The sequence below is a fragment of the Dendrobium catenatum genome, unplaced genomic scaffold, assembly GCF_001605985.2.
Source record: "Dendrobium catenatum unplaced genomic scaffold, ASM160598v2 fragScaff_scaffold_589, whole genome shotgun sequence".
NCBI classification, from domain to species: Eukaryota; Viridiplantae; Streptophyta; class Magnoliopsida; order Asparagales; family Orchidaceae; genus Dendrobium; species Dendrobium catenatum.
In genome coordinates, this window is record NW_021319051.1 from 540,838 (window position 1) to 556,561 (window position 15,724).

At 32.2% G+C, this 15,724-nt stretch overlaps 1 protein-coding gene across 1 annotated transcript; it reads left to right on the top strand.

The window, feature by feature from the left end:
• The first annotated feature begins 1,011 nt into the window (after positions 1-1,011).
• On the top strand, positions 1,012-1,668 carry LOC114579637. Its single transcript, XM_028694887.1, has one exon. It carries the CDS (start codon positions 1,012-1,014, stop codon positions 1,666-1,668), a length of 657 nt encoding a protein of 218 aa, XP_028550720.1.
• Positions 1,669-15,724: the final 14,056 nt, after the last annotated feature.

A 15,724-nucleotide genomic window follows, 5' to 3' on the forward strand; every position in this document is an offset into this window, starting at 1 on the left:
GATGGATTGTATTGCTGTTGCTGAGAGATGTGAGACTCTTACAAACAATAGATTTGCTGCATTAATTGAGAAAGATGTGGATGAAGATAAAGAATTAAATGATGAAGATGATAAAGCCATGGAAAGAAATGATGTTGTAGCAGTTGTTGAAGAAAATCGTAGTGCTTTTGGCTCTCAAATTAGTTTGGCCAAGGTCAAGTTAGCTAAGGAATTGAGATCCTTGGGACCGGTTGAACTAGACCATAAGAAGAAGAAAAAGGTTGGAAGGTTGAACCCCAACTGTGGGGAGAGATCTTCTCTACTTTTTTAAATGTCTTCCTTTTTATTTTGGAATTGCAGGGGAGCAAGAAAAAGGGAGGCTTCCTTGTATTTGAAAGAAGTTGTTAAGGAACATGGAGTTTTTTTTTTTGTTGGACTTATGGAGACAAAGTTATCTAGCATTGATATAAAGGAGATTGATTATCTTATTGGCAATTAGTGGGAGTTTTTTCACTATCCTGCTGTTGGTATCTCTGGTGGCATTCTAGTTCTTTGGAATAGAAAGATGGTGTCTTTTGATGTTATAGAAGCTACTTCTCAGGTGGTCATTGGTAATCTTTTAGTTCCCTCTTTAGGAACTTGGAGAATTGCTAGTGTGTATGGTAGTAGATGTTGCAAGGAGATAAGTGAACTTTGGAAACAATTGAAAAGCATTTGATGAATGACATTCCTTCTATTATAGGAGGAGACTTCAATTGTATTATCAACAAAGAAGATAAGAAAGCAGGGAAGAGGTTCTTGTTCTCTAAGGGACCTAGGGAGATGAAAGGTTTTATGATGAATGTTGATTTTCATGATGTAGGATTTGTGGGACCAAGATTCACTTGGTGTAACAACAAGGAGGGGACTTCTCGTATCTGGGAGAGGTTAGACAGGTGTATGGCTACTTCTATTGCTATTCAGAAAATTCCTTTAGCAGTTACTTGACATCTTATGAGATTGGCGTCTGATCATTGTCCAATTGTTATTAAGATGGATGATAAGGTGCAGTTCAAGTCTAAGAATATTAGATTTGAAGATACTTGGAGGTCATATCCAGCATCCAAGAGTATTGTTTTTCATTATTGGAACAAGAAGGACTTGGGAGATGAATCTGTGATCCTTCAAAAGAAGCTTAGTCGCACTCTTAAAGCTTTATGTTTTTGGAATAAGAACAAATGCAGGGAATTAAATTCATTGAAGGAGAAGTTGAAAAAAGAAATACTTGAACTTCAAAACAAGGAAGCATTGGGAATAAATTGGTCGGTTGATGATTTGGAGGCTCTAAGAAGTAAAATACATGAACTTAATGTCACATTGAAGAGGCTCTCTACTTGGTGGAATCAAAGGGCTAAGGTTAGGTGGCATGAAGAAGGTGATACAAATTCCAATTTGTTCCATAGTTATGCCACGGCTAGAAGAAAAGGGAATAGAATAACTCAAATCAAAGATGAGCTAAGCAATGTATTTGATGAAGATGAACAAATTGAAAGGGTTTTTACCAGTTTTTTTGGAAAAAAATGGAAAAACAGGGATTGCAAAGTCTCGGATTGGCCTGCAGTTTTCGAATCACAGAAAATTTCTGATGAAGATGTGATGATTCTTAATGCAGAATTTTTTGTTTTGGAGTTACAAAACTCTGTTTTTTAGCAAGGCAACAACAAATCTCCTGGGCTAGATGGGGTTACTTACTCATTCTAAAAAAGCTATTGGAGCATTGTATGGGATACTCTTTGGAAGGCTGTTAATAGCTTTTTTAAATCCTGTCATATGCATAAGGAGTGGAAGAAGACTTTGATTATTCTGATTTCTAAAATTAAAAATCCTATGACTCCATCTAACTATAGTCCTATTAGCCTTTGTCAAACCAACTATAAGATTGTGGCTACAATGCTTGTTAATGGATTGAAGAAGGTTATTTCAAAGTTGATTTCAGAAGAACAAGTGGCATTCGTTCATGGTAGATCTATTGCAGATCATTGTCTTTTGGCTCAAGAGGTATTTCACAAATTTAAAATCTCCAAGAATAAGAAGGGTTTGATGGCCATTAAACTTGACATGGAGCAAGCTTATGATAGTATGGGATGGACTTCTATTCGGTATGTTCTTGATTGGTATGATTTTCCTATTGCTTTTTCTAAACTTCTTATGGAATGTGTGGTAGATGTTAGTTTTTCTATAATTATCAATGGGAAGAATTCTATTGGATTGATGCTCATAGTGGGTTCCGTCAAGGATGCCCATTATCACCATACCTTTTCATCCTATGTGCTCAACTCTTATCAAATTCTATTATGCAAAGGGGACAAAAGCTTGGTATACAAATTTCTCCTAGAGGTCCTGTTGTTACACATCTATTGTACGCAGATGATGTTTTGATCTTCTCTAATGCAAATGTGGAATTAGCAAAGAATTTGAAGAATATTGTGGAAGATTTTTGCAGGTGGACTGGGCAAAAAGTAAATGTTAACAAATATCAAATGATGTTTGGGAAGGTTGTTAAATATTCTATGAAGAAAAAGATTGCTAAAGTTCTTGGTTTTAAAGTTGTTAAAGAAATGAAGTATTTGGGAGTTAAGATAGCTCTTAATAGAGTTAAAATGGCTGATTTTCAAGAAATTTTGTGCAATGTGTTGGACAAACTCAATGCTTGGAGTAAGAAGTCCCTCTCTTTAGGTGAGAAGTTGATTCTTATAGATAGCTCTTTGTTATCTATGCCTAATTTTTTAGTAACTCATTCTATGGTACCCAAGAGGGTTTTATATGAGTTAGAGAAACTTTGTAGAAGTTTTCTTTAGCATAAAAATGGGGAAAGTAAAAGTATGCACTATGTGGCGTGGAAAGAAATTTGTAAACCAAGATGCTTTGGAGGATTGGGAGTACATTCCCCACTTGACAGAATTGGTTCACTTCGATCCAAGTTAGCTTGGAACTTTATTCAGAACCCACAATCTTTGTTTCATCGTGTTATGGTAGCAAGATATGGAAATGATGTGATGAATGGTGCTCAAAGGAAAATCACTTCAACAGCTTGGAAAATTCTAGTTGATGGTGGTAAATGCTTGAAGATGGCTGTTCGGGGGAGAATAGGGAAGGGTGATAAGGTTAATGTTTTAAATGATACATGGATACTTAATAGATGTTTCAACAGGTGGCCAACATTCATTGATTGCAATTCATTGGATGGGGTTTATGTACAGCATTTTATTCTTAGTAATGGCTTGTGGGATTACAATAAGTTACAGATTGTTTTTCACCCAGGTTTGGTCCACTTGATCAGTCAAGTTCATATTGATTTTGAACATGAGGACCAGCTGGAATTGATGAAGAAATGCTCAGGGAAGACTGTTTCAGCATTGGTGTATGAGCATATTCTTATTAACAAATTTAATATGGAGGATACGGATTATTTTTCTTGGCTACATAAATTGAAGCTTAAGAAAAAGGTAGAAGTTTTTTGGTGGAGATTGTGGAAGGCAGCCATTCCAACTAATCTTTTCTTGAAGAACCGTAATATTGCAAATGATGATTTGTGTCCTAGAGGTTGTAATGTAAGTGAAACTTATGAGCATATAATGGTGCATTGCAAACATATGACTGATGTTATAGAAAGAATGGTTAAATGGGGTATTCCTATCCCGATTTTTAGTTCCCTTGACAGATGTTTACAGGGATTAAAATGCATTGCACCGAAAAAATCTGGAATTATACAGATTTATTGTAATATAGTTTACCATTCATGGAAGAATAGGAATAATGTGAAACATGGGAAGGGTGCATTACCAAGTTCAGTTGTTGCTTTTAATGCTATTTTCAAAGCCATTTCAAATTCTGGTCCTCATCTTTCTTGCTGGGGTGCTAATCTCCTAAGGGAGTCTCAAAGCACTTGGTGCCCTCCACCGAAAGACTGGATCAAGATCAATTTTGATGCTTCTTTGCTTAAATCTAATGTGGCTAGAGTTGGTGGGGTCTTAAGAGATCACAAAGGCAGGTTTATAAGTGCTTTTGGAAAGAAGGGATCTCATTGGGATATTGCTCAATTGGAACATGATGTTGTGTTCTCGGTTAAGGAATTTCTGAAAAGCTAGATGCTGGAATGCAAAGGATTAATCATTGAAAGTGATAGTGCCAATGTGATCAAATTCATTCAAGATTCATTAAAGAAGAATGAACGGTACGTTGATAGATGGCCTAATAATGATTTGTGCTTTTTTTAATGATTTCAATAAAGTTGTTTTCCTCCATGCTAATAGAAGATGCAATAAAGTAGCTAATTGTTGTGCTACTTTAGCATTGGAGAAGAGTTTCTTTTTTGATAGTGTGGCTTTTGATCACATTCCTTCCTTGTTGTCTAGTTTAATCAAGGAAGAATGTGATCCTCTTATTACTTGTACTTACTAGTGATTTTGATTAATGCATTTTATTGCATTTCTTTCAAAAAAAAAAATTATAAGTCCTATTTCATCCTAAGTGACACATCTTATAATGATTTAATTATTACCCTTCTTAAATAAATATGGCTCATTATTCAGCATAAATTGTGTATTATTTATTGTATTTAAATTCAATTAAAAGTTGTTTGTTTTTTTCTATTTTATTGGAAATATTCATAAATGGGAAAAATTACAATTGTTAAGAAGCGACATGGCTCCAACGTATATCAACTACACTGATGTGCCTATTTCAAACATTACAATGCCAAATCCTCTATTTGCAAGCACTTTAATGGTACCATAGTAAGCACGCATGATATTACACAGCACTACTATTCCCAATATAAGTATTTAGGTATTGGAGAATTACGAAAATTCATATCAGAATGCTATACATTTCAACACCTCAGTGCTGCATTCCCAATTTGAGTGCCGTAATGCTAAAATTTTGGAGTACCACGGAGAAGTATAAACTCATGCGAGGTGCCACACTGACCCAACAAAAGGATGTGCCATTTTAATAAGTAACATTTCCATATCAGCTAGCATTATAGTGGAACAATTTTTACAGCACTACTGCACTAATTTATTTTTCATCACTGCATTACCACCATGTGGAGTGTTGTAACACCTAGACCCATGTCTGTAGTTATTATATATAGTTTTTCATTTCCATTATTTTGAGTGTTTTGTCACTGGAGTGAATTCTTATAATTTTAAGTGTGTTTGTTTAGTGACCCCTTAGAGTAAATTTCAAGTGAGGCTAGAGAAGTGTAAGACACCTTTTCTTCTTGAGATCTTAGCCTATCTATGTAAGAAACTCTGTAGTTACTGGAAGGAGTGTGGAGAAGAATATTTTATCCTTAATGGTTATAATTTTCTTATTACTTCTCTTGTATCTTTCCTTCCAATGAATGTAATGAAGATGAGTTTACTTATTATATTTTTAAAGTCGACTAATTCTCTAGTTTTCTGCTGATGATGTAAAGAGCTTAGAAAATACTAATGAAGACTTCTATTTCTTGAATTATAAATTTATATTTTCAATATCTCCGAATCTTCTTTTAATGCATATAATGATCATGTTTGTAGTTAAAATCTAGTATGATGTATAGCCCAGATAGAGGAATATTGAAATAGGTGGGAATACTGAAATTGAGTTTTGATATGCCTATACATAGAATGTTTGAACATTCTATGTTCTATGGAGATAATAAAACTATAGGATGGCCATAAACGTTTATTTTCACTCCTATAATCTCGACTAAGATCTAGGGCTGCCTATTCTCTGATCAACATTTATAATTAGGAGTCTCATTAGGAAAACTATGTTATTTATATTCATTAGTCTAAAAAACTTTATTCTAATAAGTATAAAAAAAAATTTATGAGTTTTTATTCTCCTTGGTGAAAAGAACTCCAAGCATCATTTTCAATTTCAGTAGGATATGTGGTCCATTTGATGTAAGCAGTAATAGTTAAGTTGTAATTAAGCAGAAAACTTCCTCATCAGTTCAACACTCTACGCTTTTAGTTTATTACTTAATTTGATACATATAATTGCATATTTTATTGGTATTTTACTAATTTTATATCAAAAAGAAAATATAAGCAAATTTTGAACTCAATGAGTCATATATAAGCTCACTATAATCCTCTCATCATGTTTTTGGCATCACTGTTAAGGAAGTAATGGGAAAGTTTAACTATATTATTAAAAATGTGTATATTTAGATCTACTTGTATCTTGTATTTTTTTATTTTGTTTGATAAAATTTTTCAAAAAAAAATAAAAGTATTTTATTAATTAACTACTTTATGTTTTTATTTTAGTTATTTTATTATTATTATTATATGCTTGGTAGATCTAAGAAGGGGCTTTTATTATTTGACCCTTAAATAGAATGGACCCATAAAAAAATGCAAAAAAGCAAAAATATTTTAGAGATATATGACATAACATAAGATTGGGACCATTCTTGACCTCTTTTTTTTTTTTTTTTTTTTTTTTTGAACATTGTAATTGTCTCCTTCAATGATTAATCCTTTAGCTTCTCGCATCCAATTTTGAATGACCTTTTCTTATGAAAGTATAGCCATTAATTCCACTTGAGCTACATCCCAATGAAGTCCCACAAAGCCAAATGCCAATAGAAACCTTCCTTTATGATCTCTAAAGACCCCACCAATACCAGCTCTATTAGATCTTAAGAGAGAAACATCAATATTCATTTTTATCCATTTGGGTGGAGGAGGATGTAAAGAAACAATAGATAGCTGAACAAGCTTATTAGCATCCCATTATTCCAAATAAATATAAGTTAGAGAGGATACTGAAGCAAAGTACACAGCATTTTTCGCAATCATCATCACACCATCTTCTTTTTCTCCATGTACAAGTTTATTCCTGCTCTTCAAAGAAAGAAAACCTACTTAATAGTATAAATTCCCAACAAAATGATTTTTTAAGGACCATTCTTGACCTCTTAGGGAGTACATTAACCCTATAATTGAAGGAATTCATTAGAGTATTAATGGACCTTAACTTGTCATAATTTAAATGGTTTAAAATTCTCAATTTTGGGGAACTTTTATTAAAGATTCGACTTACACTTAGTTAGTTTTTAAAAAATCTTTGTAATATTTAAATATAATAGTTTCAATAAAGATGTAATTAGACTTAGATCATTCCTATTTTCTCTAAGTAACAATGCTAAGATATGATTAAATTCTTTACCCCCAAGATCTATCACTACTTAGAATGAGTTGGCCCATAAATCCCTAGATAAGTATTTTCCACCTTTAAAATTTACCAAATATAGAAATTATATCACATCTTTTCCCCAGTTTGAGGGAGAATCAACTTATAAAAGTTTAGAGAGATTTAAGGAAATTCTTAAAAAATGTCCTCACATAGCCTTGCCTGATTGGTTAGTTATTCTAGCCTTTTACCATAGATTATTAGGATCCCTTATATCAATCATAGGTGCTGTAACTAAAGGTACTTTAATGTTTAAGCTATTCCAAAAACATATAAACTAATAGAGAAAGTGGCCTCAAATAATTTTTAATGGCTTATTGATAGAATGATTCCTAAGAGAGTAGCTAGAGTTTATGATTAGAGGCTTTGCTAATTCTTACTGTACATGTTGCTACAATTTTAAAGAAATTGGATGTTATATGAGTTAGAATAAAACCATATAGGTATAATAATTACCCAAATTCTACTATAGATCTTAATTTATTAGCATTGTAGTGCTACACAATGTTGCATTGTAGCATCATCTAAAAGGTTTTGTGCAAAAACATTATGTTGGGAATAGGAAAACACCGTTGGAAGATGTCGTCATGCAATAAAGAATTAAAATGAAATATCAATCCATATCCCTAAGAAAAATAGAAGAGAAAATGGGGCATCTTGATAGGTTAATCAATAATAAAATTTAGAAAATTAATGCAATAATATCCAGCTTAGAGTGGGAGAGATTTAGGAGAACCATATAAGTATAGAGATTACCTCAAAAGGATAGTGGTGTAGAAGAACTTCTTGAGATTGAACCCCCTATTGAATAACTTAAACCTATTAAAGAACCTAACAGACCAATTTCGAAGGTTGTAGAAAGACTACAACCATCCTTTCCTCAAACGTTGATCAAACAAAATTATGATAAACAATTCTTAAGGTTCTTAGAAGTATTTAAGAAATTAACTATCAACATACCCTTTTTTGAAGACTTAGAGAAAATGCCCACCTATGCTAAGTTTATGAAAGATATTTTGAATAAGAAAAGGATGTTAGGAGATTTTAAAATGATTGCATTAACTAAAAAGTGTAGTGCTTTTATTCAAATGAAACTTCATGAGAAGTTGAAAACCCTGGTTGTTTCATCTTTCCTTTAACAAAATGTGATAAATTTTGTGGTAAAGCTTTATGTTATATAAGATCAAGCATCGATCTCATGCCCCTTTCCATCTTCAAAGGATTAGACATAGGAAAGGTTCAACCCACTTCTGCCACTATTCAGCTAATAAATAGATCATTTACTTATCCAAGAGGGTTGATAGAGGACGTCTTGGTTAAGGTTGATAAGTTTATTTTCCCTATTAATTTTACTATGCTTGACATAAAAGAAGAAAGTGAAATACTTCTCATCTTAGGAATACCTTTCTTGGCCACTAGGAAGGCCATGATTAGTGTGCATAAAGGGAAATTGAATATGAAGGTTAAAGATTATAAGGTGACCATTGAAGTTATTACATCTATAAAATTCCTTCATAAGAATAAGGATTTATTTATAATTGTTTTAAAAGATTCTATAGTGTATAATTTAAAAGAAGAGGTTTTTGGGTGGAATTTATTAAAAGAAGATGTTGAGGAGAATTGTGAGAGCTTGGGTGAATTTGTTCAATCTATTGAAAGTAATACAAGAGTGCTTAGGGAGATGTTTGAGACATTAGAGACTACTAGTATGGGTAAAACATTGAGAATTTATATCGAAGAAGTCCTTGACCTAGAGCATAAGGTTTTGTCCAGCCATCCTAAGTTAGCTTTCTAAGGTAAGATATTAATTTTGCCTGTAATTTTTTTTTACAATGTTAGAATAAGTATAGGAAAGTAAATTTATTAGGGTTTTAGGAGATTATAAAAAAGATTTTGGGTGGACTATTATTGATATTAAAATAATTTTTCCCTTCAATCTATGCATAAAATTTTAATGAAAGATAACTCAATACCAAAAGCAGATTCTCAAAGAAGAATAAAACCTTTCATGAAAGAAGCTGTCAAAAAGGTGGTACTTAAATGCCTTTTTGGTCTTGTAATTCTTTTGGTATTTTTCAAAGTTATATGATGCTAATTTTTTTCAAACTTAATTGAAAAGGGCATTGAAATCTTCATAAATAATTTCTTTATTTTTGGCATTATGTTTGATTCATGTGTTAAGTATTTAACTTTTATATTAAAAAGAAGTGTAAAGATAAATTTAGTGTTAAATAATAAGAAATGTCAATTTTATGGTGACTGATGGAGTTGTATTAGGGCATAAAATTCCTAAAGAACCGTTAAAGGTAGTCATTACAAAAATACAAGTAATTGAAAAACTACCCCCTCCCACTTATGTAAAAGGAATTAGGAGTTTTCTTGGGCAGGAAAGGATATATAGAAGATTTATAAAAGAATTATATAAAATTTCAAAATCTTTATTTCATTTATTGTAGAAGGATGTTCCTTGAGTTCTTGATACTACCCGACTTAAAGCTTTTAAAACTTAGAAAGAATATTTAATTACTACTTCAATTATTATTTCTCCTGATTGATCCTTTCCTTTAAAAGTTATGTGTGATGTAAGTTGTTTTGTTATTGGTGTTATTCTTGGTTGAAACCAAGATAAGAAATATCATGTCATTTTTTATGCTAGTAGAATCTTAAATTCTACATAATATAATTATACAATCATTAAAAATAATTACTAGAAATTTTTTTGGACAAGTTTAAAACATAATTGATTGGTATAAAAGTAATTTTTTTACATTGATCATTCTGTAATTAAAAACCTTATGACTAAGAAAGACACCTAACCAAGATTGGTGAGGTGGATGCTTATATTACAAGAATTTGATATAGAACTGTTAGATAGGAAAGGAACTAAAAATTAAGTTACTGGCCATCTTTCTAGACTTTTAATTAAAAGTATGCATAAAATGAGCTTGAAGTTAATGTTTTCTTCCTAATGAACAATTTTTTGTAAAAGTTTGTGAGGGTTGTTAAACCTTTATGAACTAGCTCAAGGCTAACCTAGAGGGGGGTGAATCGATTTATTTGACAATTTTCTTAATAGAAAAAGAAAATCTTTTTGAAATATTTTTGAAAATTTTAAAATAAATTATTTATGCATAACCAACATTAATTTTACAATAGCAAAAATCAGAGATTTTGAACACAGAACAAATCACAGAATAATGCAAAAATTAAAAGCTGAAAACTAACTAGAAAGAACAAACTAGATTTATAGTGGTTCGGTCAACTTGACCTATGTCAATTCCTCAAAAACCTCATTTCTAGGTATTGCACTAAAAGTAATGTCGCTCCTTTTGCCCCCACAGCAAGGAGGAGAAGCCCTCATAAAAAGTTTCTACAAACCATGTGAGTTAGAGTACCTTGAATCTTTTTACTCCCTCTTAGAGTAGCCAAAGAATCTCAGAATCCTTTTACTCCTTCTTTGAGTAGGAAGAGAACCTAGGAGTCCTTTTACTTTCTCTTGGTGAAGGTAGAGAACCTAGATATAATGATGATAAAGATCTACCACAGATCCACCAACGAACCAGAAAAGCAACATAAAAAAGATGGTGGAAACTTTTCTTGGATTTACCTTTGTGAATCCCTTACAACTCCCCCTCGCAAGGATTTCTCACTCTCCTAAGTCGCCTCTCTTCCTTGTCTAAGCTATCACTGAGATCAACTCCATAGAAAAAAATTATCTCAAGTTATAATAAGAGAGCTTAAATAGAGAGCCTCAAAAGAAGCCCTAATTTTTAACTTGCAAAAAAAAGATTATCTAGTATAATCTATCACACCGTTGCACTCTGCTCTTCCCTGGAGATTCTTGGGCAATTTAGGGCTTACTTTTGGGAGCATTGGTTTCGTTCTCCATGCAATTTTGTTTGGATTTTCTTTTCTTGATTGTTATCTTTGGCTTTCATTCAATTTTTTTGTGGCTTTCATTTGAGGTTTTTCACTGATTTTTCAACTTTGGGAGATGATGACTCCGTCATCATCTAAACCCCAATCTCTTCAATCCCTGATGGTTGTTCTCGATCCCTTAAGGATGTTATTTTTGGTTCTTCTTCCATGCCTAAGTTCAATTTTGTGCATACCACCTTTAAGGGATGCCCGACTGTAATGTTTGATGAGTCGATGGTCTCTCAATTGATTGCACCATTTGCTTGTACTCTTGTTTCTAAATTTTTTTTGCATAGGCTGAATCAGGATGTGATCTAAAAAAAAAAATTTAGGTTGAAACTTTTGGGTTCCTTTCATGTAGGATTACTAGATCCTCATCATGTTGCGATCCAATTGATGAACAATCTTGATTATTGTCGTATCTTTGCAAGAAGGACTTACTACATTTAAGCTTGTCAAATGCATCTTCTCAAATGGATCCTAAACTTTGACGAAAGGGAAGAATATCCTATTACATCTGTGTAAATTTCTTTCTGTAATTTGAGACTTCACTTCTTTAAATCACAAATTTTTTTTTGGGTTTGTGTCTATTTTTTTGGAGACAGTTACAAGAGGATAAAGCCACTACATCTATCTCTCAACCCTCGGTGGCTCATGTTCATGTGGAACTTGATATTTCTATGAAACACCCGAATGAAGTTTGGATAGGTTCTAAGTTGAATGGTTATTTCCAAAATGTGGAATTTGAAAATCTTCCTATTTTTTTGCTATCACTATAAAATTCATGGTCATGGTGTTAATGAATATTTCAGGTTATACCCTCAACTTCATAAAGATTAAACCGTGTCCAAACAATCTCAACGTAATGATTTGCCTCTTCTTGAAAATTAAAATTTGCCTTCAATTAAGATTGAAGGAAATATTTCCAAATTGGGTGATGAACCTTTACTTGTGCACGTTGACTCTTACCCTTTGCGTATCTCTTCGGACCCTACTATTGTGGTGTTCGTACATATATGCATGATAATTCTATTAGTAACATTGCTAGTTGTCTCAATGAATGCGATAATTTGGAGGATCAAGGACTAACTATTTCTTCTATTCAAAACAATGCTATCTCTGAATTGCGAGTTAGGGATTGTATGTTGAATACTAACAAATCTTGTAATATTGGTGCTCAATATATTATTCATGATCAGGGAAATGCTTCTGAAAATGAAAGGAATAGTAGAGAGCTTGTGGAGCTGGGCAATAATTTGAGGCCTAATGAGAAGGCTTTGGTTGAGAAAGAGAATGTAGAATTGAATAGTAATTTTAATGTTGATGGAGAATTGTTGGAGGAAGGTGAGGTTCGTCAAAAGGGTAAGGAAAAAGATTTCATTACTAACTGTAAGTCTCCCTCTACCTTTTATTATCATAGTGATGCTTTTACTGACACTAATGAGTTGGAATTTTCTGCCAAATGCTTTACTAAAGATGACAATGATACTTGTTTCATTAAAGTTCAAAATAAGCAAATTAGAAAGAGTAAGAATCTTGTTTTACAATTGGCTAGAAATACCCATTCACAAACTAGTCGTTAGAATTGTTTTTATGTTTAAATCTATTATTTGGAATGCTAGGGGTATTGGGTGTTCTTCTTCTCATTTGCGTGTGAAGAATTTATGTCTTATCCATGATATTTCTATTCTTGTTTTACTTAAACCTCTTCTTAATGTTTCTAACTTAATTAGTATTGCTACATTTTTAGGTTTAAGCATGCCACTGCAAATTCTGGTAATAAATTTGATTATTTTTGAAAGAACTGGTTTGGAATTATATTCTTGGCAACTTTACTCAATTTTTGCATTGTAACATTGAAGTTTTAAATCAAAATTGTTGTGCCTCTTGTTTATGCTGTGTCTTCTCATGGGACTAGAAATATTCTTTGGGATTAGTTATCCGATTTTCACAGCATTTGTCAATTTCCTTGGTTGGTTGGTGGTGATTTTAACACCATTTCTAATCCTTTAGAGCAAATTAGGGGGTCCACTCCTATTTTTCATTCTAAGGAGGATTTTAATGATATTATTATGGATTATAATCTCATTAATATTTGCTTTTCTGGGAACAAATTTATTTAGAACAGGGGTCAATTATGGCAACGGCTAGATCGCATTTATTTATGATAACTGGCTTAACGTTTAGTTCTATTTCTATTGAGCATCATAGTCATACTCTTTCTGATCATTCTATTTTGCTTCTTGCTCTTAATACTAGACATGTGAACTCTTTTCCTCAATTTAGATTTAAAAATATGTGGTTATAGCATGATTCTTTTTTAAGTATTGTTCAGGATAATTGGCGTACCCCTTTGCATCCTAATAAATCTGTCATTGGCATGAACAAATTTTGGTTCAAATTGAAAAGAATGAAACAACTTTTAAATTGGTGGAATCACAATGTTTTTAAAAATATTTTTACAAATGTATTAAGTGTGGAAGATAGTGTTAACAATGCAGAGCTTAATTGTCAAGTCTCTCCTTCTAATGCTAATTTTGCTTTACTTAGGGAGGCTAAGGATTGTCTCATTAAATTATATTCTCAAGAGGAAACTTTTTGGAAATAAAATGCTTTTAAACATCTGGTAGGTGTTAATAACACGAAGTATTTTCATAATTTAGTTAAAAGGAAACGTGCTAAGAATTCCATTAACAAAATCAAACATGAGGATGGTTCAATTATTAAGAATGCTGAGGAAATTGCTTTATTGGTTGTTCAACACTTTCATGATTAGCTTAACAAGGACTTTATCCCGGGTAATATTGACAACCCTGCTATTATCCCTAATCTCATATCGCATGAGGATAATGATATTCTTTCTAAACCTCCCTCTTTAGATGAATTAAAAGATATTGTTTTTGATAAGAATGGTAACTCTATTGCTGGTCCGGATGGGTTCACTATCAATATTTTTCAAAAATCTTGGGGAATTATTAAGGATGATCTCTATGCTGTAATTATGTAGTTTTTTGTTGGTCATGTTATGCCTAAATTTTTTTTCTTCTACTTCTACTGTTCTTATCCGTAAGAATAATGATGCTAGCAATTGGAATGATTTTAGAACTATTAGTCTTTGTACTTTCTTTAGTAAGCTGATTTCCAAAAATTTTATGAATCATTTAATTATTGTTCTTCCTAAGATTGTTTCTCCTTTCCAAATGGGCTTTGTCAAAGGTTGTGTTATCTCTGATAATATTTTGTCAGCCCAAGAATTTTGCAATGATTTGGTTGTCAAGGTGAGGGATGGTAATATTATCCTTAAGCATCAACCTCTAAAGCTTATGATAACATTAGTTGACAATTTCTTTATAACATCTTGCAATTATTTGGTTTTAACTTGGTTTTTATTAACCATATTAGAAATTGTATTGTAGGCACTTTTTTCTCTATTATTATCAATGGAAAGAGTTCTGTTTTTGTTTTTTTTTTAATTTCTCATGGTTTAAAGTAGGTAGATTCTATGTCTCCAGCTCTTTTCATTGTTGCAGCTGATTATCTTTCTTGAAGCCTTGCAAACCTTTTTGAAAATCACCCCAGTTTTTATTTTAGGACTAGAGGGGGTTTTCCCATATCTCACTTATATTTTTCTGATGAATTTATCATCTTAGTGAATGATTCTTGTAATAGGATTAATAAGTTTCTGGATTTCTTTTATAATTTTTAAACTATTAGTGGCCTCTCTTTGAACAATCAGAAATGTTGTTTCATTGTTTTTAATGAGGTGCATAATGCTCGTATCTCGGATATTAAACACCTTACCAATTTTGTCTAAGGCCAATTATCTATTAAGTATCTTAGTATTCCTCTTTTTAAAGGTAGAAATAAATCTTTTCTATTTGATGATTTAATTACCTCAGTGCTAAATAAACTCTTGTCGTGAGATTCTAATTTCTTGAGCTTTGGGGGTAGGCTTACTCTCATTAAAAGTGTTCTTTATTCTCTCAATGTCTACTCTTTCCAAACTTTGCTCCCAACTAAAATGGTGTGTAATAAAATTGATAAAATCCTTAATTAATTTTATTGGAAAGGTTACAATAGTAACACTAAAATTGCGTGTCTTCCTTGGACAAGTGTTGAGGGGTTTTGAAAGAGAGTGGTCTGGACTGTAAAAGCATGGTTGATTTGGCCCATGCCTTTTCCTTCAAATTATGGTTTACTTTTTTTGCTAATATGAGTTTGTGGGCTAAATTTATGCACTCTAAATACTGTGTGGGGAAGCATCCTACTATTTGTTCTTTTAATATTGGTGATTTTAAAGTTTGCATAGGCTTTGAAAGGTTAAGTGGGAAGTGGAGCCTCATCTCTCTTGGGGTTTTGGGGGTGGCAACATCTTCTTATGGTAGGATCAATGGTTATGTAATCAATCCATTGACTCCCTTATTAATTCCATTTCTACTGCTACGGTTAAGGTCAATTATTTCATTAAGGATAACTGTTGGGATTATGATAAACTTGCTAATGTAATACCTGACTTTACTATTAAAAAAATTCTCAATCTCCCCTTGAACTTGGAGTTGAAGAATATTTTATTGTGTAAGTTGGCTAATGATGG

Bases quoted from the DNA above. Each gene is read 5' to 3' on its own strand.
- LOC114579637 (XM_028694887.1), top strand. From the start codon at position 1,012: ATGGATGATAAGGTGCAGTTCAAGTCTAAGAATATTAGATTTGAAGAT.